General features: G+C 43.6%; 1 protein-coding gene across 1 annotated transcript in view; it reads left to right on the forward strand.

The window, feature by feature from the left end:
- Positions 1 to 122: 122 nt before the first annotated feature.
- cryl1 (crystallin, lambda 1) overlaps positions 123 to 22,559 on the forward strand; it is a 30,076-nt gene continuing 7,639 nt past the window's right edge. Inside the window, exons 1-6 of the mRNA XM_035757053.2 lie at positions 123 to 444; positions 1,680 to 1,787; positions 5,243 to 5,369; positions 13,936 to 14,097; positions 15,085 to 15,279; positions 19,173 to 19,281. Coding sequence (XP_035612946.1) covers positions 404 to 444; positions 1,680 to 1,787; positions 5,243 to 5,369; positions 13,936 to 14,097; positions 15,085 to 15,279; positions 19,173 to 19,281 — 742 coding nt within the window. The 5' untranslated portion in view covers positions 123 to 403. The remainder of the gene's footprint in view (positions 445 to 1,679; positions 1,788 to 5,242; positions 5,370 to 13,935; positions 14,098 to 15,084; positions 15,280 to 19,172; positions 19,282 to 22,559) is intronic.

The following is a 22,559-nucleotide window of genomic DNA, read 5'->3' on the forward strand; positions in this document are numbered from 1 at the left end:
GCCTCGATTGGTTTGAATGTACGTCAATCATAGAAGGGTTTGGTTTTGCGCAATACAATTGGATAAGAGCGCCCAATTCCGTTGCTAGGATACAGTACGTGAGGAAGCTGCGACACCGGTTTCATACAACAACAACACATTTTTTTTTTATCAGCTTAGAATGTAAAAAGTAACGTTATAGCTAAACAAGACCATCACCACATGATTAATAAAATAATGCAAATCGGTGAATGTACATTTTCATATGATTAATTTTCTTCGCTCGTTTTATTTGTAACATTTTGGGGCACCGTACAATCATGTGACTAGTAGGGGCGTTGCAGGATTTGCGGGCAGAGTATTCTTGGAAAAACAGTTACTGTTTTCAATGTTGCAATAACTTACTTCTAATCAAAACTGCAAAATGAGTTCCTCTGATGGGAAGACCATTACCGTTATTGGCAGGTGAGCAGAAGCCTCACATTTCACGAGCTTTTCTGTCTAAAAACATCTTGCTCCAACAACTAACGTTAGCTAGCTAACGTTGTGTGCTTATGCATGTGAACTTCGAGCTGAGTAGGGTCAGCTGATCATTAACTAAACTTCTCTACGTAAAGAAATTAGTTCATTTTCATGACACTGAACATTTGTTGTTACATATTGTATTTATATTTGTTGTGCATGTGTCAAGACGAGAGAATAGCCTCTGTGTTTTCTAGGCTATAACGTAACTCAATTGAATTTGTCATATCAGGTCAGGATGTTGTGCTCGTAGCTATAGGCAAATCATGTGATGTTATCTGAATTAAAATGTATTTTTTGTCTAGATGAAAATGTATAATCTAGTACAAATAGTTTTTCCAAACGTATATGTTCATCATATGGCTATTTTGATGGTGGCGACGGTTTCTTTCAAGAACAGGCATCACTTTTATTTGCCTTTGCTTTCTTATTCCTGCCTCCTCTAGACACTGTTTCTGGACAATCCTGAAGGATGTTGAGGGCACATAAAATGTCTGCTCTGTCATTGTTGAACCGTACCACCCTTTTTTGGGGAATTTAAGCTAAATCGACGATCACTCCTATTATATGATTGTAATGAAACAGCAGGGAGCAGGTCTCGATCCCTCGACCTTCGAGGTCCGGCGCGCTAATCGACTGTGCAGCAAAAGCATGCTCGTGCGGCAGAGTCGATTTCCGCGCTTATAAAGCCAGGGTCGTTACACTACTCCCTCCTTTCAAAGAGCTGGTCCTCGCGCTAGCTTGCGACTCTACGTCTTACAGGAACGCGCTCACCGGCCAAGCACATGCACTGTTGTGGATGCAAGGTCAGATCACTTCTGACACCAGTGTAATGAAACAGCAGGGAGCAGGTCTCGAACCTTCGAGCCGAGGTCCGGCGCGCTGTCGACTGTGCCGCAGATATATATATATATATATCTCTTTACAATTTAGCAGGTGCTTTTATCCAAAGCAATTTACATAGTGCAATGGGTGGCCCCAGAGGGAATCAAACCCACCACCCTGGTGTTGCAAGCGCCATGCTCTAATAACTGAGCCATACTGGTCTATTTGGTGATTAGGGATTCCATTTCTCATAAAAAGCATGCAGCCATTTTGGGGCAATCCAAATTTCACTCTGGGGACAGAAAAGATCGATTGATTGATAAATGTTGGCTCTGTTGTTCTGTGTATTTCAGTGGGCTGATTGGGCGCTCCTGGGCCATGGTGTTTATAAGTGGGGGCTACAGAGTGAAGATCTATGACAACCAGCCAGGCCATGCTGCCAGGGCCATCCAGGAGGTCAGGTGTGTCCTGGAAAAAAAGGCAAAACATTACCAAAAATATCTCACGACTCATACATAATATGCATGACCAAAATACCCCTCAGTCTTCTTTTGCACTCACACCGAAGTCACACCAAAACAGCATGATCAGTGAATCCTTTTCACTTTACAAACCCATCAACAACCATAGAGTGTATATTGTTGACAAATTATGATTAGTTGAACATTAGGAGGTGACACACCGCTTTAGGTGAACATGGTCCTCTCCCCTGTGGTGTTTCTATTATATGTAAATAATTTAACTTTAACCCAGTGTATTTTGAGCTCAAGGCTCTGGAAGATGGGAAAAGGTTCTTAGTGACATTTGTAATAATAATGATTCGTGGATTGGATAATATTATTTCTACCAACTGAGGTACTCAAAGCGCTTTACATAGGGGAAAGGGGGAAACACACTTCATCCACCACCAATACGGCAACCATTTGTCTGCCAGAATGCGCACTGCACATCAGCTATTAGGTGTAGAGGTGAGGAGTGATATATGCCAATTAGGAATGAGGGGCATGATTAAGTGGCCATGATGGAATGGGGCCAGGTTGGGAATTTAGCCATGACATTGGGGTTAACACCCCATTTTGTAGGGAGAGGACTACTAGCCTAGTCCAGATATCTCCTGTTATGATTCATTTAGAAGGGTTTCACATCCAGCATCATACAGACACTTTGAGGTTGGCCTCTAAAAATATCCCAAACAACCTGCTAGTTGAATAAATAGCTATTTGCTACCATATAGCCTAACTGGGCCATTGTATGTCTTATTTGCTTCAAGTCTCTATGCCAGTACTTCCCAAAACATATGTCAAACATCTGGTGGTCCCAGAGGAGAGCGTTTGGAAACCTTGCTCTATATACCATGCTGTTTTGAAATGTATAATGAGATTTGCTAAACTGCCCATTGGTTAAAATAAATAAACCTTATTGGACTGTAGGGGGCATTCTTGATCTTTTATTTTTTACAGGTAACTGCCAAAATGAAGGAAACACCAGTATTAAAGCCTTGTTCACATTTGCAGTTTGAAGTGACTCAAATCCTACTTATTTGCGTATCGGGCAGCCATCATTCACTTTGAACTGGACTGAGTGTTTACAGGCAGTAACAACAGTGCGACTTTAGATCATTAGAACGCATTCGCCAAAAGTCACAAAATGCACCTGAATGGATTTCTGCAAATATGTAAACACCAAGGGAGTCCTCTTACATTTGGGAACAGTCATATTGATCAAACAACCATGAACAGGTAGGCTCTCTCTCCCTCAGTTATGCACATAAACAACAAGATCAACAATTAATGCTAACTAGAGCGATATTAGTTCAAATCTAACGAGGGAACATTAGATAAACCCTCTAAAACTTTTTCAGCTAGTTGGCTGTCAAAATTGCACGTATAAACAATGGGGAATAGTAGCCTACTCGTCCTTCTACAGCTTGCCTGCCAATGCATGCTTATCCCAACCAAGCACCCAAGCTAACTAGCTAAAATTGGCTAGCTTATTAGCTAGCTACTTCCAGACACAAATGAGAGAACACCTCACTCTGACCATTTTACTGTGTAGCAAAGATTTTTATAACTAACCCAAGATAGACCACAGCCTGTCGTTTCCAATGGGAACAAATTAGTCATAGTTGGCAGAACTAGCAAGGAAGTGGGCAGAGCCAAACTCAAGCTAGCAAGATCCTATTTCTAGCAAACATTTGCATATTTCCGCCAGGGAATGCCTACTCTGTGAATTGTACATGTGCAATAACTCAGTTCACCTTTGCACTCCTTCTAAACAATGCAATTTAATTTGGCAAAGGGAAAAGTCTACAAAACTTTGTTGACTCTGTTCATAACAGATTCTAGTTTGTAAGTCGCTCTGGATAAGAGTGTCTGCTAAATGACTTAAATGTAATGTAAATGTTACAGAAAACTGTATTGAAATCAAATGTTTCATCACTGAGAAAATGTGCAGAATTTCGGCCAAAATCCATCTCGTTTCATCTTCTTCCACTGCCGGCACTGGGCTTTCTCTCACTAATATATTTGGTAGTGATTGGAAACGCCAAGCGGATGCTTCACATTTAAACACCTGGTGGAATATCTCTCATTGTTCTATCTGTGTAGCCACCGAAAAACTATATGCGGGGGGGAATTCAGTCACTCACCCACTCCTCCAATGACATGACATCCTCCTAACAGCTATCTAGTTTAATGCTAGGCTCAATGTTTTTAGATTGCTACATAAATAGATACGCTAGCCTATTAGCCACGTGACTTGTGATCATTGCCCTTGCTAGTTTGATTGTATTGACATTCCCAGCCTTAGTTACTTACATTTGTCAGTTTTTGTCCCAAATATTGAAACAGTGCATCTCAAATGGAGGCAGCAAACAATGTACCAGGCCAGCTGTAATTTACAACCTGATAGCAAAATAGTTTCGGTGACTGAGACACAGAGACACACACACCCTTTAAAGCCCATATGCTCCTTTGAGACCTCTATTTCTAAGTCACTAACCAGGTTTCCATCCAATGTAAAGTACATGTCAGATATAAAAAATGACATAATTAAAACGTTTGTTGGTAAACTTTCCAAATGTCCACAAAACAAAACATGCTAGACAAGGTGGGATCTTTTTGTCTCAGTAAAATATATTATGCGACAAATGTTGGTGGAAGAGCTTTATGCGCAAATATTAATATAATAACCATTATATCGAAGTAAACTTGGAGTCATGCAATGACATGTTGTGGAGTCCTGCAGTTTACATGTAAATCTTTCGCCAACTGGATGGAAACCTAGCTACTGAGATCTCTTCTTCTAGTCATGGTAGCCAAAATAATGGGCAACTGGCCATTTTATACATGAACCTATGCATGATGGGATGTTAATTGTTTAATTAACTCAGAAACCACACCTGTGTGTAAGCACCTGCTAACAATATATTTTGTGTCCTTCATTTATTCAAGTGTTTTCTTTATTTTGAAGGTTACCTGTGTCTTGCTTTCTGGTTACCTTTTAAACAAGCTTTCACACACCACTGAAACAACACACATTTAGTTCCTCATACCACAGGCCTCACCATAGAGCTACCGGGAAGATATATTATTTACATAAAAAGGTATTCATTTAATTCACTTTGAAAAACAGATGCCTGTTCATTGAGTGATTTGATCACTATTCAAAGCCCGAGAAACCATAGCATAGGAAATGCACCATTGCATTTGGTATTGGCTGGAAAACCAAGCTGTCAACATTCAGTCTCACAGTATATTCATTATGTACTAAGATGGCACTTCATATTCCACAGGTCACTGAGTTTTCTGTGTAGTTATGGGTTATTGAAAAAGCTTTTGGGATTTATGTGTGCATGTGTGCACACTTGCTTGCGTGTATGTTTGTTAACCCCTTCTCCCTCTCTCTGCTGGCCTAGGAAACAGCTTGAAGATCTGCAGGAAGAGTGCATGCTGAGGGGGGATCGAAGTGCCTCAGAGCAGCTAGCCCTACTGAGCAGCCACAATGACCTCTGCCAGGCACTAGAGGGAGCCTTCTTCGTCCAGGTACATTAGAATGACTGGTATGAGTATCATCTATGAGAAAAATAGCAATAACACTTACCTAGGGTGCACAGGGCCGTAGCCAGGGATTCTTTTGGGGTGGGGTGTTTAAGAAAGTAACATCTCATTTACTGCATTTCTATTCAATTTAAAAACTCTAAAATGCCATTTGGAGAACAGCAAAAACAAGCAAAAATGACCCTAGCCATTATCACATTTGTTGCTGTAGCTTCATTCACCTCAGTCGATCTACAAACACATAGCCTATTAGCAATACAATTAGCCGCTACGCATTTACTCACATTAACTCCGAGCCAGGATTAAAACTATAATTTAATACGTACAGAGGGATCTGTTAGCAGAAAAATTATTTTATTAACAAAAGGTAAACAAATATGTTTGCTTCGCCAAACTTTTTGTTGTTGTTGCTGTTTTTCAGCTAATTTCCTGCAATTCTAAACATTTTGCCATTGGGTAGGGATAATTCTTTGCCGTTTTAAAAGCTAATTTCCTGCAATTCTACACAATTTTCCATGACTTATGCCATCTTAATATGTGCCCAGTCGGTAATTTGGCCATGACTACTACAAGTTCAGATAGCTGTCTAGACTAACTAGACTAATTTACAGGACATTTGGAGTGCCTAGTTTGAGAAACAGATGCCTCACACGTCCTCAACTGGCAGCTTCATTAAATAGTACCCGCAAAACACCAATTTCAACGTCAACAGTGAAGAGGCGACTCTGGGATGCTGGCCTTCTAGGCAGAGTTGCAAAGAAAAAGCCATATCTCAGACTGGCCAATAAAAAGAAATGATTAAAATGGGCAAAAGAACACAGACACTGGACAGAGGAAGATTGGAAAAAGTGTCATGAACAGACAAATCTAAGTTTGAGGTGTTCGGATCATAAAGAAGATGCTGGAGGAGTGACGCCATCTGTCAATCATGGTGGAGGCATTAATGGTCTGGGGTGCTTTGGTGGTAGTAAAGTGGGAGATTTGTACAGGGTAAAAGGGAACTTGAAGAAGGAAGGCTATCACTCCATTTTGTAACGCCATGCCATACCCTGTGGATGGTGCTTAATTGGAGCCAATTTCCTCCTACAACAGGATAATGGCCCAAAGCACAGCTCCAAACTCCCTACCTGGATGGCAGGGAGTTTGGCCCCAGTGATGCACTCAGCCGTACACACTACCCTCTGTAACGCCTTGCAGCCAGTCAAAATGCACTTAAAGGTGCAGCTCTAGAACTTTTTGAGGATCAGAGGGGCCCATTCCGAATCTTTTCAGTCTGCCTTCTTCACAACTGTGTTGGTGTGTATGGACCATGATAATGGCGCTTAATTGGAGCCAATTTCCTCCTACAACAGGATAATGGCCCAAAGCACAGCTCCAAACTATGCAAGAACTATTTAGGGAAGAAGCAGTCAGCTGGTATTCTGTCTATAATGGAGTGGCCAGCACAGTCACCGGATCTCAAACCTATTGAGCTGTTGTGGGAGAAGCTTGACCGTATGGTACATAAGAAGTGCCCATCAATCCAACTTGTGGGAGGTGCTTCAGGAAGCATGGGGTGAAATCTCTTCAGATTACCTCAACAAATTGACAACTAGAATGCCTGCAAGGCTGCAATTGCTGCAAATGGAGGATTCTTTGACGAAAGCAAAGTTTGAAAGACACAATTATTGTTTCAATTTAAAATCATTATATATAACCTTGTTAACATCTTGACTGAATTTCCTATTCATTTTGCAAGTAATTTCATATATGTTCTCATGGAAAACAAGGACATTTCTAAGTGACCCCAAACTTTTGAACGGTAGTGTGTTATTTTTCTTAATTCAAAAAATTACAGAGGCCCTGAGGGTGCATTTCAATAGTCTATAACAAAAGACAGGCGACACTTAAGATACCAAGGAGGTTTGCCCAACCCCTCCCAAGAAAGGTTGGCTTTCAGAGCTTTCCTGTAATGGAAGGTGTAGGAGGATGTGGTATGGGAGAGACAATGGGAGAAGCCACATGACAGTTGAATTCCTTACAGTGTGGTTAACCATCTCATCAGTTATCTGGTCTTAGTCCCGTTTTACACACGCTCACAAACACACCACGCGAGCCAGGAAGTGTGGTCTTTTAGCCAAATACAGGAGTCACATTCCATCCGACACACCAGTATAGACAACACTGTCTCTCTTTGAGGGGAAGCTAGGCCTGCTCAGTGGGCACATGGGAGATAGGTATGTGGTATTACACAGGTTTAATCATTACAGTGTATCGATTAAAATCATCATGTAATACTGTGGCGGAGAACAAAAGAAGGTGTTTTAGAGTTACAGGGAAATGCTGCTGGGAAATATTCAAAGTATCTTTTCCCGGTTCAGATACGTTTCACTCAGTGTTTCCCTAGTTTTTTTTGTTTTGTTTTTGGAAACACTGTCAAATCAAATGTATTTGTCACATGCTTCGTAAAGAACAGGTGTAGTTAAACAATGAAATGCTTACTTACGGGCCCTTCCCAATAATGCAGAGAGAAAAAAAAAATGAAAAAATAATAAGACAAGAAATAAATACACAGTGAGGAATAAATACACACTGAGTAATGATAACTTGGCTATATACATGGGGTACCAGTACTGAGTTGATGTGCAGGGGTATGAAGTAATTCAGGTAGATATGTACATATAGGTAGGGAGGAAGTGACTAGGCAAGAGAACAGATAATAAACAGTACCAGCAGCTTATGTGATGAGTCAAAAGAGTTGGTGTAAAAAGGGTCAATGCAGATAGTTAAATAGTAAAGCAATAGCTACCCGGACTAACTATTTATCAGTTTTTATGGCTTGGGGATAGAAGCTGTTCGGGGTTCTGTTGATTCCAGACTTGGTACACCGGTACCGCTTGCTGTTCGGTGGCAGACAGAACACTCTATGACTTGAGTCTTCGACTATTTTTAGGGCTTTCCTCTGACACTGCCTGGTATAGAGGTCCTGGATGGCAGGGAGCTTGACCCCAGGGATGCACTCGGCCGTACACACTACCCTCTGCCAAGCAGTTGCCATACCAAGCGGTGATGCAGCCAGTCAAGATGCTCTTAAAGGTGCAGCTGTAGAACTTTTTGAGGATCAGAGGGGCCCATTCCGAATCTTTTCAGTCTCCTGAGGGGGAAGAAGTGTTGTCGTGCCTACTTCACAATTGTGCTGGTGTGTATGGACCATGATAATTCCTTAGAGATAAGGACACAGTGGAACTAGAAGCTCTCGACCTGCTCCTCTACAGCCCTGTTGATGTGGATCGGGCCATGCTCGACTCCATGTCCTGTAATCTACAACCAGCTCCTTTGTCTTGTTGAGGGAGTGGTTGTTGCCCTGGTACCACACTGCCAGTTCACTGACCACCTCCCTACCTCCCTACACCTCCCTCCCCACAGTCTCATTGTCATCGGTGATCAGGCCAACCTCTGTCGTGTCAGCAAACTTAATGATGGTATTGGAGCCGTGCTTGGCCATGCAGTCATGGTTGAACAAGGAGTACAGGAGGGGACTAAGCACGCACCCCTGAGAGCCCCCTGTCTTGAGGGTCAGCGTCACGGATGTGGTGTTGCCTACCCTCAGCACAAGTCCAGGATCCAATTCCAGAGGGAGGTAGTCCCAGGGTCGTAGGGTACTGAGCTTAGTGATGAGCTTGAAGGACACAATGGTGTTGAATGCTGAGCTATAGTCAATGAACAGCATTCTCACGTAGGTGTTCCTCTTGCTCAGGTGGGAGAGGGCAGTGTGGAGTGCAATATCAATTGCGTCATCTGTGGATCTGTTGGAGTTGGAGTGGGTCCAGGGTATCTGCGATGATGGTGTTGATGTGAGCTATGACCAGCCTTTCAAGGCTGGATTGGATAGTCTTTTTTTTATGTACATTTTTTATTTTACCTTTATTTAACCAGGTAAGCTAGTTGAGAATAAGTTCTCATTTACATCTGCGACCTGGCCAAGATAAAGCAAAGCAGTGCGACACAAACAACAACAGAGTTACACATGGAATAAACAAGTGTACAGTCAACACAATAGAAGACAAAATAGTCTATATACAGTGTGCAAATGGCGTGAGGAGGTAAGGCAATAAATAGGCCATAGTAGCAAATTAACACTGGAGTCATAGATGAGCAGATGATGTGCAAGTAGAAATACTGGTGTGCAAAAGAGCAGAAAAGTAAATAAAAACAATATGGAGATGAGGTAGATAGATTGAGTGGGCTATTTACAGATCTGCAGCGATCGGTTAGCTGCTCAGATAGCTTATGTTTAAAGTTAGTGAGGGAAATATAATTTTCCAGCTTCAGCGATTTTTGCAATTCGTTCCAGTCATTGGCAGCAGAGAACTGGAAGGAAAGGCGGCCAAAGGAAGTTTTGGCTTTGGGGATGACCAGTGAGATACACCTGCTGGAGCGCGTGCTACGGATGGGGTGTTGTTATTGTGATCAGTGAGCTGAGATAAGGCATAGCTTTACCTAGCAAAGACTTATAGATGACCTGGAGCCAGTGGATCTGGCGATCAATATGTAGCGAGGGCCAGCCGACTAGAGCATACAGGTCGCAGTGGTGGGTGGTATTGGACTTTGCTGACAAAACGGATGGCCCTGTGATAGACTGCATCCAGTTTGCTGAGTAGAGTACTGGAAGCTATTTTGTAAATGACATCGCCAAAGTAACAGATTGTTAGGATAGTCCGTTTTACGAGGGTATGTTTGGAGGCGTGTGTGAAGGAGGCTTTGTTGCGAAATTTTGGATTGGAGATGTTTAATATGAGTCTGGAAGGAGAGTTTACAGTCTAGCTAGACACCTAGGTATTTGTAGTTGTCCACATATTCTAAGTCAGAACTGTCCAGAGTAGTGATAGTAGGCGGGTGCAGGCTGCGAACGGTTGAAAAGCATTCATTTGGTTTTACTAGAGTTTAAGAGCAGTTGAAGGCCACGGAAGGAGTGTTGTATGGCATTGAAGCTCATTTGGAGGTTAGTTGACACAGTGTCCAAAGAAGGGCCAGAAGTATACAGAATGGTGTCGTCTGAGGTGGATCAGGGAATCACCAGCAGCAAGAACGACATCATTGATATATACAGAGAAAAGAGTCGACCCAAGAATTGAACCCTGTGGCACCCCCATAGAGACTGCCAGAGGTCCGGACAACAGGCCCTCCGATTTGACACACTGATCTCTCTGATGTCTGAGAAGTAGTTGGTGAACCAGGCGAGGCAATCATTTGAGAAACCAAGGCTGTTGAGTCTGCTGATAAGAATACAGTGATTGACAGAGTCAAAAGCCTTTGGCCAGATCGATGATGATGACTGCACAGTGCTGTCTTTTATCAATGGCGGTTATTATATTGGGGCGGCAGGGTAGCCTAGTGGTTAGAGCGTTGGACTAGTAACCGAAAGGTTGCAAGTTCAAATCCCCGAGCTGACAAGGTACAAATTTGTCGTTCTGCCCCTGAACAGGCAGTTAACCCACTGTTCCTAGGCTGTCATTGAAAATAAGAATTTGTTCTTAACTGACTTGCCTAGTAAAAATAAAGGCAAAAAAATATATATATTGTTTAGTACCTTGAGCATGGCTAAGGTGCACCCGTGTCCAGCTCGGAAAACGGATTGCACAGCGGAGAAGGTACGGTGGGATTGCAAATGGTCAGTGATCTGTTTATTAACTTGGCTTTCAAAAACTTTAGAAAGGCAGGGCAGGATGCATATAGGATTATAACAGTTTGGGTCTAGAGTGTCACCCCCTTTGAAGAGGGGGATGACCGCAGCAGCTTTCCAATCTTTAGGGATCTCGGATGATACGAAAGAGAGGTTGAATAGACTGGTAATAGGAGTTGCAACAATGGCGGCCGATAATGTTAGAAAGAGAGGGTCCAGATTGTCTAACCCAGCTGATTTGTACGGGTCCAGGTTTTGCAGCTCTTTCAGAACATCTGCTTTCTGGATTTGGGTGAAGGGGAAGCTGGGGAGGCTTGGGCAAGTAGCTGCGGGGGGTGTGGAGCTGTTGGCCCGGAGTTGGGGTAGCCAGGTAGAAAGCATGGCCAGCTGTAGAAATTCTCAATTATCGTGGATTTATCGGTGGAAAAGCATGCATTTAGACAGGTTACCTTTTCGTTCTTGGGCACAGGGACTATGGTGGTCTGCTTGAAATGTCAGTGAAGAGTACGCGTCCTGTTAATCCGTCACGGCTTTGTGAATGTTAACCTGTATAAAGGTCTTCCTCACATCGGTTATGGAGAGTGAGATCACACTGTCGTCCGGAACAGTTGCTGCTCTCATGCGTCACTGTTTTTCATTTATGCTAAACTCATTCTGAATCAATAGGCTTTATAATTGTTTTCCCACATAAGACTTATGACTTATGTCCAAAATATCTTCTCCTTTTAGGTAAAATGTGTCCCACCTCAGTTGGTAATTGTTGATTTTTGTCTCTTTAAGTGAGCGAGCGTCACAAGTTTAATCTGGTGACGTGCAACTTTGTCATGAAGTTAATATTTATTCTACTGTTAGATATAGTAACTGTTGCAAGGGTGACTGACAGACACACCTTACCGCCACCTTACATTATTGACCCACAACACATCCCTGCATCCAATGTCCCCTCAAATATTTTTCGGCAATGAGCAAATTTCAGGTCTGCAGAGCAGAAACTTGAATGTTGTGAAAATAAATTCTGTGCAACTTCCAGCATGCGTTCACTGTGAACACTGAGGCTGTAGCTGCTTTAAGTTAGTTTCAGACAGTGGTCAAGTAGGCTACTGTGACTATTTGATCATCATGTAGACCTACCAGAGTGGCCTATCATAAAAAACAATGGAGAAAATACATCCCATTACATTTTGAAAATGGAAATAGCTGTTCTATCATTCAGTCTACAGTAGCAGCCATGTGTGGTGTTCAGTGTAGGCCTACATTCCATGAGACTTTAAAAAAAAAAAAAACATGTTGGCTTGACATGAACCTGTTTATGAACTTGTCCTTCAGACAAGGAAAAGGTTGTGCTGTTGTATACAAGAAACCACTTTCCAAAATAAAATGCATTATTATTCCCATATCATTTTTACAGAGACTCAGATAAATTACTCCCCTCCGCCTATTGGCAACTTAGCTTATTCCAAATACAGCAATAAAAAGCTCTTACCCAACTCTCTTTCAAAGATGTGTAGAAATGTACACGTTTTGTGCTCTTGTAGGAAGCATTGCACTCCTCAATTGCTAACTACAAATTATCTATAACTGGGCTAATAACTCACTAACTAGCTAAGGTTATGAACAAATGTGCTCACGTGGCGTCATGCAGCTCTCACTTTGATCTCAAAACAAGCGCATCTACTCACTACCGCTCATGCTGTTAACACAGTCCAGTTCAAAGTAAATGGCACAGATCCATTTATGGCTATGGTCTATTTACATATAGGCCTACTGCAGCTCTGATTGGTAATGCCACACCGGTTTGTGTGGAGTATGGGCTGAGTCGTGTGTGTCAATGCATAGAATCCTACTCTGATCCGTTCTGCCTAGAACAAAATCTCTTGCATATTAGTTTGGAATACTAAGTCTTGAATAGTTTGTTTTGGTATGTTGCATTGAAAGTGGATAATATTGCGTTGATTCGATCACAGTTCCCACAGTAAAGGGAAACAAACGTTGATAGTGTCAACAAAGGGGGAAAACTATAGAAAGTTGAATCTCGTGCTTCTCTGCGCGGGCTGATATTTTTCTGCGTGGCAGTCCTGGGGGAGTTTAGAGGGAACATTACCTGCAGCCATTATGTAGTTAATCTAACCTGTTTAGTTAGGTGAAAGAGCATCGTGGGGAGGGAGCATCATGGCCTTCAATACGCTTGTCTGTGCATATTGGTGATGAATTAAACAGGATAAAGCAAAAGCAGTGTTCTGTATTCATTTATAAGAAGCAATGCTATTATCATGTCAAATATGTTTGTTTCAGTGTGGTTTCTATGGTTATAATGTTTGTATTGAAACACTTGTCAGCAATACACAACCTTCTTGTGACCGGGGATCATGAGAGTACTGAGGGAGGTATTTCCTAAACCACCATTCCTTCCATCATTGGAGTTGTTACATTTCCCCTTACTGTTAAAATAAAGGGGAAATGTCATTTAAAGACACGACCCCATGTTTGAAGGTTTTCAAGGGAAAATAATATTCGCTTTCAGTCTTAACAAATAGGCAGTCTTATAGGAAGATGTCATGACATGTCTTAACTATGTGTTCAAGACATGAAATCTCATATCATGTGCCATCGTGTAGTTAACGACAGAGCTGGGAAAGAAGTTGTTTTCCCCTTTTAATTTACCCAAATAAAAATGGTGTGAAATAGAACAATTTTCCCAGCAGAAAATGTTTCATTTGAATGTACACCATGTTTGTTCTCATCAGTCTTTACATTGTATTTCTGTATGTCCTAATATTTGTTCATAATTTTGCACTGAATGTCCCTGTTCCCACTGCGATGACCTTAAATCTGTTAAATGTATTCACTTTCCTGTCACATTTTCTCTGCTTAACAAACGTGTGTGTACAGGAGTGTGTGTTTGAGGAGATCGAGGCCAAGCGGAGTGTCTTCCAGGTGGTGGAGAGTCATGTGGGAGAGGGGGTGATCCTCAGTAGCTCCACCTCCTGCCTGTTGCCTAGCAACATCTTCTCCCAGGTCCAGAACCGGAAGCGCTGCATTATATCTCACCCGGTCAGTACTGCGCTACCACAAACACCAAGGCTGTGTCCAATATGGCACCCTATACAGGGCACTACTTTTGGCCAAAACCCTGCACAGCATAGGGAACAGGATGCCATTTAAGATTTGCACAAGCTCTCTTTCTCCCTGTCTGAGCCAGAACCAAACTTTATGTTTGCACAAGAGAATGACCCATCCATTCCAGTTGTGGCATTTGTAACCTTCACGTTTTAACCATTCTGTTACAACACTACATTTTATTGCACTCCAGTCCTTGTCTAGTCTTCCCCCAGTCTCCTAACAACTGGCTAAACACAGAAATTCCACCCTTATCATCACCTTGACGCTGAAACACAAACACATGCAGTCCTTCTATGGCCGGAGAGAGACGAGTTCACCTTTACCTGGGAAAGTGAGCGTACGTGCATGTGTAGCCTAATCCCCCAATGGTTTTACCTCAGTGCCACTCCTATCAGAGAGGCCTTCACAGAGGACAATGTGTGAGATAATCCCTGCTCATCGATAGCCCCTGTGTGTTTAATGGCTTACAGAGTAATGCGGTCCAACATATTAGTTTCCTTCCCCTTGTCTCCTCTCCCTCATCTGCACTGATGTGAGGGAGCTGTACTAGTCTATGTCCACCGTATTTTTTATACATTTTTAATCATCTGGATTTATTTGCCCCCCCCCAGAAAATCAGCTCCAAGTGATTTTAATTTAAGAAATCTGCTCCCAAGTATTCCCACGCATAATAAAGAGATGTGATTGTTTACACATGTAAGCAAGGTTTGAAATGATTATATTTTAGTCACATTTGTTTGGGCATCTTGCAGTCAATTTGCAGTCTACAAATTATTTGTAATAATTATGTTTCGGCCCACAGCGGAATCTAGTTGATGATCCCTGGAATAGAGGAAATGACGAGATGGTCTATTGATATGGAGATGTTCTCTCTGTTCTCTCTGTCTGTTTTGAGCTGACGGGTTTCGCCCCCTACAGGTGAACCCGCCCTACTACGTGCGTCTGGTGGAGCTGGTGCCACACCCAGAGACGTTGGCGGGGGTGATGGACACCACCCACGCCCTGATGACTGCCGTAGGCCAGGCTCCCGTCAGGCTGAAGAAAGAGATTGACGGCTTCGCCCTAAACCGTGTGCAGTACGCCATCATCGCCGAGTCCTGGAGGCTGGTCAAGGTGGGAGGCAGACTGAATACTGTGCAACATACCCTCCTCTCTTATCACTGTATTGGTCTCTTCGGTAGTTTAGAACCAAGGGATTATGTATCATGAGTGGAGGTGGATTTGGCTGATGTTGACACTGGCCCTCAGCTTTGAACTTTGGATCCTTAATACCGGTAGTTCTGCTGATGGTCGTGTTTAAATAGGAGTGGAGGGGAAAGTGTCTATCATCTGCCTTCAGGTCTCCATGCTGTCTATCTAAAACTGTAACAATGGGGCTAAATGGACCTCCAGCTCTATATACCACCACACGGAAGGAGGATGTGAAGGGATGAATCCTTCCTGGAGACACAGGCACTCAACTTAATTGATTGATTGATTGATTGATTTCATTGGGAGATGTGTTTGAGTTACATGTGCACATCTCATGTCGAGATTCGTCCCGATGTGTTTTATATCCTAGTGCTTGTTTAAAGAGCTGAACTCCTGGGTCTGGTTTTCAGATCTGAGATTAAGCCTAGTCCTGGACTAAAAACAAGCTCAATGGAGAATATCTATTGAAAGCGCTTTTTAGTCCAGGAATACGATGAATCCCCATCACTTAATGACTCTGGTTTAACAGGCCTACTGTATGGAGAGCCAGCAATGTCCCTTTGATTTTCTATTTACAATCCCACCCCGATAGACTATTGAACAGGTCATATCACTGTACCACCCTGATACTGAGGCTAATGCCTTGAATGGTACACCACTGTATTCTGCAGCAGGGAGGATAATGTGTAAGAAATCCCATCACTCATCCCAGTGTTGACAGAGAAAAGGGCTAATGGCAGCAATCTAGAGCTTACGTCAATCAGAGAGCTCTATTATCTCAGATAGAAGATCAACCAAAGTCCCTCTGTCTTTGTCCGCACACAAATATAATGGAGCATTTACAATCCCCTGATTACAAAATGGTTTTTTTTCTGTCTTTTTTGGGGGGGGGGGTAGATTTACAATGGACTCCCCACATTCAGCTGCCTGACACAGTACGCTTTGTCTCTGCAGTACAGTTACAGTACACCTGTATCAGATGCTCCCGGACCGGTCTGAACTGGTCTCCCAGACCCATCCAGCCCTCACGGCTCGGGTACTGCTATCATGTCAAAAAAACAGTAGCTATCCAGGACAAGAGAAGCACTTATAGCAGGAGCTGCTTTTGCCACAAGAGCAGGCTGGGAATCAGCCAAAATATACATTTTTACAAAAACCACAGCTGTTTGTATGTAACCTTTACACTCAGTACAGTTAACGAGGCGTCATGGATTATGTTTATGTCTTGGTATGCAATAGCCTACCAACCTCCTCTCATTTTCACTCAAATGGACTGTGTGGGTAGAGTGAGCCAAGAGTGAGAAAGCTGTAGAAACTGTCTTAATAGGGGGGTGTGGAGACAGTAAGGGGAAGATGTGTCCTTGTGAAAAGCCTGGCCATTGACGGGACAGAACTAGAGACCGTTTCAAGGTGACCAGTCAGTCAGTCACCCTGCTTGCCTTAATCTCTACTCTGTCAACACAGGCACCGACACCATGACTGTTTTTCCACTGGCTGGCCTGGGCAGATGATAAGAAAACGAGAAAGCAGAGTGGTTGTGTGTGTGTATGAGGATGTGACGGGTGCCTAGTTTTGGTAAGGCTGTGGTTGAGTTGATAGTTGCACAGATTGAAGATGAAGCCTTTAAGGGCAGCGATGTCTGCAGGCTTCAGCCATCACCTGGTTCAACAAACTTTCTCCATTCCTGTTGGCCTCCTGTGGTTATTACAGTAGCGTCTTTGTAAAGTGAAGTATTTATTGATGTGAACCCTGGACTGTATGATGTGAACAGTGAATTGTAAGATTTTCCATGAGGTGACAGTGTCACTTCCCTATCCTGGTCATCCATATCAGCAGAAAGAGACCTAAGGTTTCCCAATAATATCATTTCCACATTCTTAAGGGAAGTGAAAGCACAAATCCTTGCAGATGTATGTTGCAAGGATCGGAATCACATGGTAAGGAGTGCTGAAGTCACTTTGTCAGGTCACTGTCACTCATTTGGCGACTCCAATTAGCATTGATCTTCGTGACCGTTAAGAGTCAATGGACCTCTACCCCAGAGGAGAATTCTTCTACTTCCATGGTCTTCCTTGACCTGAAGCATACAACAACAGGGTTTACATCCCAGTTGAATGCACACAGACCATCAGAACAGGCCGACATACTCCATTCAGTTTGTATGTGCATTAGTGTGTAACACTGAAGTTTCTTTAAAGAGTTACCCAGATGGGTTAAGTGAGCCTTCAGAGTGAAAAATCACAGCTCTCGTGAGCTCAGTCAGTCCACTCAACAAAGCGGTGTGGTCACGCTCCAATGGAAATCCAATGGAGTCTGTTACTGAGAATGCCGGTGTTGTTTTTAGTTCAGAGAAACAGTGCAGGGAACTGAGCGTCTTCACCTTGCATCCATTCCCCACGCCCTATACATCCTATCTATGTGTAGATATTTACGTCTTTACACTGCCCTGTAGAAATTCAGACGCATGTCTTTATGACATTCCTTACTAAAACAGCGCAGGCAGTGATTTGTACTTCCTTCTGGTTAAGGCTGGCCATGTAGGTGCACCAGATTACCTACTCTGCATTAGGCCGAAGAGCATGTCCTCTAGCTAGTGATTTATATGGGGTAATGTTTAGTATCCCAGTATTGACTGAACATGACTGGCAGTTAAAGAAGTTGTATGGAACCTTTGTGGAGGAATAGTGCTATACTTAAGCAATACGCCCTGACGAGGTGTGGTATATGTCCAATATACCATGGCTAAAGGGCTGTTCTTAAGCATGATGCAACACAGAGTAAAGCCAGCATCAACTCAGCCTTTACCTAGATACACACATCTCATGCATGACAATGTAAGCTCACTGAGTGCGTCTCACTCTGATGTCACAGTTTAGGAATCTGGTCTATTCTGCATGGTTTGTCCTCTCATTTCGTCATAAGCACTCAGACAGAGGAAGTTGGAAACTTGTTATACTGTACTGTTAACACCAAGGAGTTGGGCTACCTGGTAACTAATAGGAAATGATATGGCATCTATAGAAATGTACTAGTCACATAGCCTACATAGAATAATTCTACTTAGGTGGTAACTACCTGGTATCTAGAGGTGCCCTCCCCAAAGAAAAATTCTTAATATGTTATAATTTTATCTTGTAAGTAGATAGGCCTACCTGGTCATTGCTGTAAAATGTTCAGAAAGCTGAGTGTTATGGTCTTATGTAGGCTTAATAATGGAGAGTTCAAGTGAAGTGTCACTAATATTACATAGACAGACACACAGAACATGGCCTTTGAGTCCAAGCCAGCGTGGGAAAGCGGAGTGGCTGAGAAGACAGCCGGTAGCTCCCGGTGATTACAGCAGAGGAAAGCCCCCCCGCCTGGACGCTGTCTCGCGATGCCAAGATAACGGGCCCGTTGTTGGCCCGCAGGAAGCGAACAAAGACGACCCTGTCCCCGTTCCCCTCTACTCTCTAGATCTGTGTGCAAGCTTTGATTTCGCCCTGGTTTGCCAACAGGTATCTGTTGAGCAGTAATCTGAATGGAGAACAGCAGGCCCTGTCCCAGGCCTGGCACTGCCCTCACAGCCTCCTCTGTACCCTCCCATTATCCTGGGACACCGAATGGGATGATTGGGGAAACCCAATCTGGTGGGAGTAGCCTTAATGCTGCTCTACTCTGGTGAGATGAAATAAGAAGGGTATTCTAGTCTACTGCTCCCTCAGCGCTCGTGACAGACTGACAAGTCGTTGGTGGGCAGGTAGAGCACTTCAGTGGGGGGAGGGTGGTCTTGAGTCTTCTGTTGAATCTGAGTTCATTGCTTCCTCTCGTTTCAGGACGGTGTCATTTCAGTCAAGGACATTGACCTGGTGATGTCAGAGGGGCTGGGAATGCGTTATGCTTTTATTGGTCCCATGGAAACCATGCACCTCAACGCACCTGAAGGTCAGTTCCTCCTTTTGACTTACACAAAGAGAGAACGCCCCCAAAGAATAAATATTTATATACTGTCCTCTTTGTCCTGTGTGATTGTGACAAATTAACAATGTGCGATGGTCAGATGGTTGTGTGAAGGGCAGAGTTTATGACCAGACCATGATATTAGGATTGAGGTTGCTCTGCCAGACCCTGAAAGCTGATAAAAGGAGGGGGAACTGTGGCTACCATCACATGTCTCAGTACCCTTATACCATATAATTTCACCACCAATCCAAGATGGTGTAGCAGTCAGGCGTCTTTGTCTTCGTCTTGTCCCTTGTATATCTTTTTCTTTGCATAGATTTTTTTATTTTTATTCTCAACTTCAACATACTCTCCTGCAACCCGCCTCACCCAATGTGGTATGGATCTGCTATTTTCTTTACTTTAGAACCGGAACCCTCAACAGAAGCTAGCCAGCTAACTAACTACTAGCTAGTAACTACTAGCTAGCCACTGCTAGCGGTCATCAGCTAACCTTTATCCCGGGAAACTACTGCCAGTCTGCACAGTGCGATTCAACCCAGAGCATATCGGACTTCTTCTTCTCCATATCTCCAGATTCCTACCGCAAGCTCTGAACATTTTCACCTGGATCATCGCAGCTAGCCAGCTGCTATCTGAGTGTTTACTCCTGGCTAACATTTCTGTCCCGAAGCAAGCACCAATCAGCCTGGAGCTAGCCTATGCTAGGCCCATTTCCCGGCTAGCTGAAGAGGTCCATCAGCCAATTTCTTGGGCTACTATACCTATTTTGCCAATTGGCCTGGACCCTTTTACTACACGGAGCCCTTCTGATCCATCACGACTGGTCTGCCAACGTAACCACTCCGCCGCGATGTCTCTCTAAGGCCCTTCTGCTAGCCCCGGCCCTCTAACTGTCTGAATCGCCGTGCCTCCAGCTCGCCTAGCTACTCACTAGACCCTATGATCACTTGGCTACACATGCCTCTCCCTAATGTCAATATGCCCTGCCCATTGCTGTTTTGGTTAGTGATTATTTTTTTATTTCACTGTAGAGCCTCCAGCCCTGCTCAATATGCCTTAGCTAAGCCATTTGTTCCACCTCACACACATGCGGTGACCTCACCTGGTTTACATGGTGTCTCTAGAGACAATACCGCTCTCATTGCCACTCAATGCCTAGGTGTACCTCCACTGTATTCACATCCTACCGTACCTTTTGTCTGTACATTATGCCTTGAATCTATTCTACCACGCCCAGAAACCTGCTCCTTTTACTCTCTGTTCCGAATGTACTAGACGACCAATTCTTATAGCCGTTGGCCGTACCCTTATCCTACTGTTCCTCTGGTGATGTAGTGGTTAATCCAAGCCTTGGTTTCATGCACGTTAACACTAGAAGCCTCCTCCCTAAATTTGTTTTATTCACTGCTTTAGCACACTCTGCCAACCCAGATATCCGAGCCGTGTCTGAATCCTGGCTTAGGAAGGCCAACAAAAAACCTTACATTTCCATCCCTTACTAACATTTTCCGACAAGATAGAACTGCCAAAGGGGGCGGAGTTGCAATCTACTATAGAGATAGCCTGCAGAGTTCTGTCTTACTACCCAGGTCTGTGCCCAAACAATTTGAGCTTCTACTTTTTTTACCTTTCCAGAAACAAGTATCTCACCGTTGCCGCTTGCTATAGACCACCTTCTGCCCCCAGCTGTGCCCTGGACACCATATGTGAATTGATTGTCCCCCATCTATCTTCAGAGCTCGTGCTGTTAGGTGACCTAAACTGGGACATGCTTAACACCCCAGCCATCCTACAATCTAAGCTTGATGCCCTCAATCTCACACAAGTTATCAATGAACCTACCAGTTACAACCCCAAATCCGTAAACACGGGCACCCTCATAGATATTATCTTAACCAGCCTGCCCTCCAAATACACCTCTGCTGTCTTCAACCAGGATCTCAGCGACCCATCCGTAATGGGTCTGCGGACAAACGACCACCCCTCATCACTGTCAAACGCTCCCTAAAACACTTCAGAAAGCAGGCCTTTATAATCGACCTGGCCTGGTTATCATGGAAGGATATTGACCTCACTCCGTCAGTAGAGGATGCCTGGTTATTCTTTAAAAGTGCTTTCCTCACCATCTTAAATAAGGTCACTCCAGACCTGACTGCCCTGGACCAGCACAAAAACATCCTGTGGCGTACTGCATAAGCATCGAATAGCCCCCGCGATATGCAACTTTTCAGGGAAGTTAGGAACCAATGTAAACAGGCAGTTAGGAAAGCAAAGGCTAACTTTTCAAACAGAAATTTGCATCCTGTAGCACAAACTCCAAAAAGTTCTGGGACACTGTAAAGTCCATGGAGAATAAGAGCACTTCCTCCCAGCTGCCCACTGCACTGAGGCTAGGAAACACTGTCACCATCGATAAATCGACGCTATGCAATCTGGTTTCCGAGCTGGTCATGGGTGCACCTCAGCCACACTCAAGGTCCTAAACTATATCATAACCGCCATCGATAGACAATACTGTGCAGCTGTATTCATCGACCTGGCCAAAGGCTTTCGACTCTGTCAATCACCACATTCTTAACGGCAGACTCAACAGCCTTGGTTTCTCAAATGACTGCATTGCCTGGTTCACAAACTACTTCTCAGACAGAGCTCAGTGTGTCAAATCGGAGGGCCTGTTGTCAGGACCTCTGGCAGTCTCTATGGGGGTGCCACAGGGTTCAATTCTCGGGCCGACTCTCTTCTCTGTATACCTCAATGATGTCGCTCTTGCTGCTGGCGATTCTTTGATCCACCTCTACGCAGATGACACCATTCTGTATACTTCTGGCCCTTCTTTGGACACTGTGTTAACTAACCTCCAGACAAGCTTCAATGCCATACAACTCTCCTTCCGTGGCCTCCAACTGCTCTTAAATTAAAGTAAAAGTAAATGCATGCTCTTCAACCGATTGCTGCCCGCACCTGCCTGCCCGTCCAGCATCGTTACTCTGGACGGTTCTGACTTAGAATATGTGGACAACTACAAATACCTAGTTGTCTGGTGAGACTGTAAACTCTCGTTCCAGACTCACATTAAGCATCTCCAATCTACAATCTAGAATCGGCTTCCTATTTCGCAACAAAGCATCCTTCACTCATGATGCCAAACACACCCTCGTAAAACTGACTATCCTGCCGATCCTTGACTTTGACGATGTCATTTACAAACTAGCCTCCAACACTCTACTCAACAAATTGGATGCAGTCTATCACAGTGC

Source organism: Oncorhynchus keta, chromosome 34 (assembly GCF_023373465.1).
Source record: "Oncorhynchus keta strain PuntledgeMale-10-30-2019 chromosome 34, Oket_V2, whole genome shotgun sequence".
Lineage (NCBI taxonomy): Eukaryota > Metazoa > Chordata > Actinopteri > Salmoniformes > Salmonidae > Oncorhynchus > Oncorhynchus keta.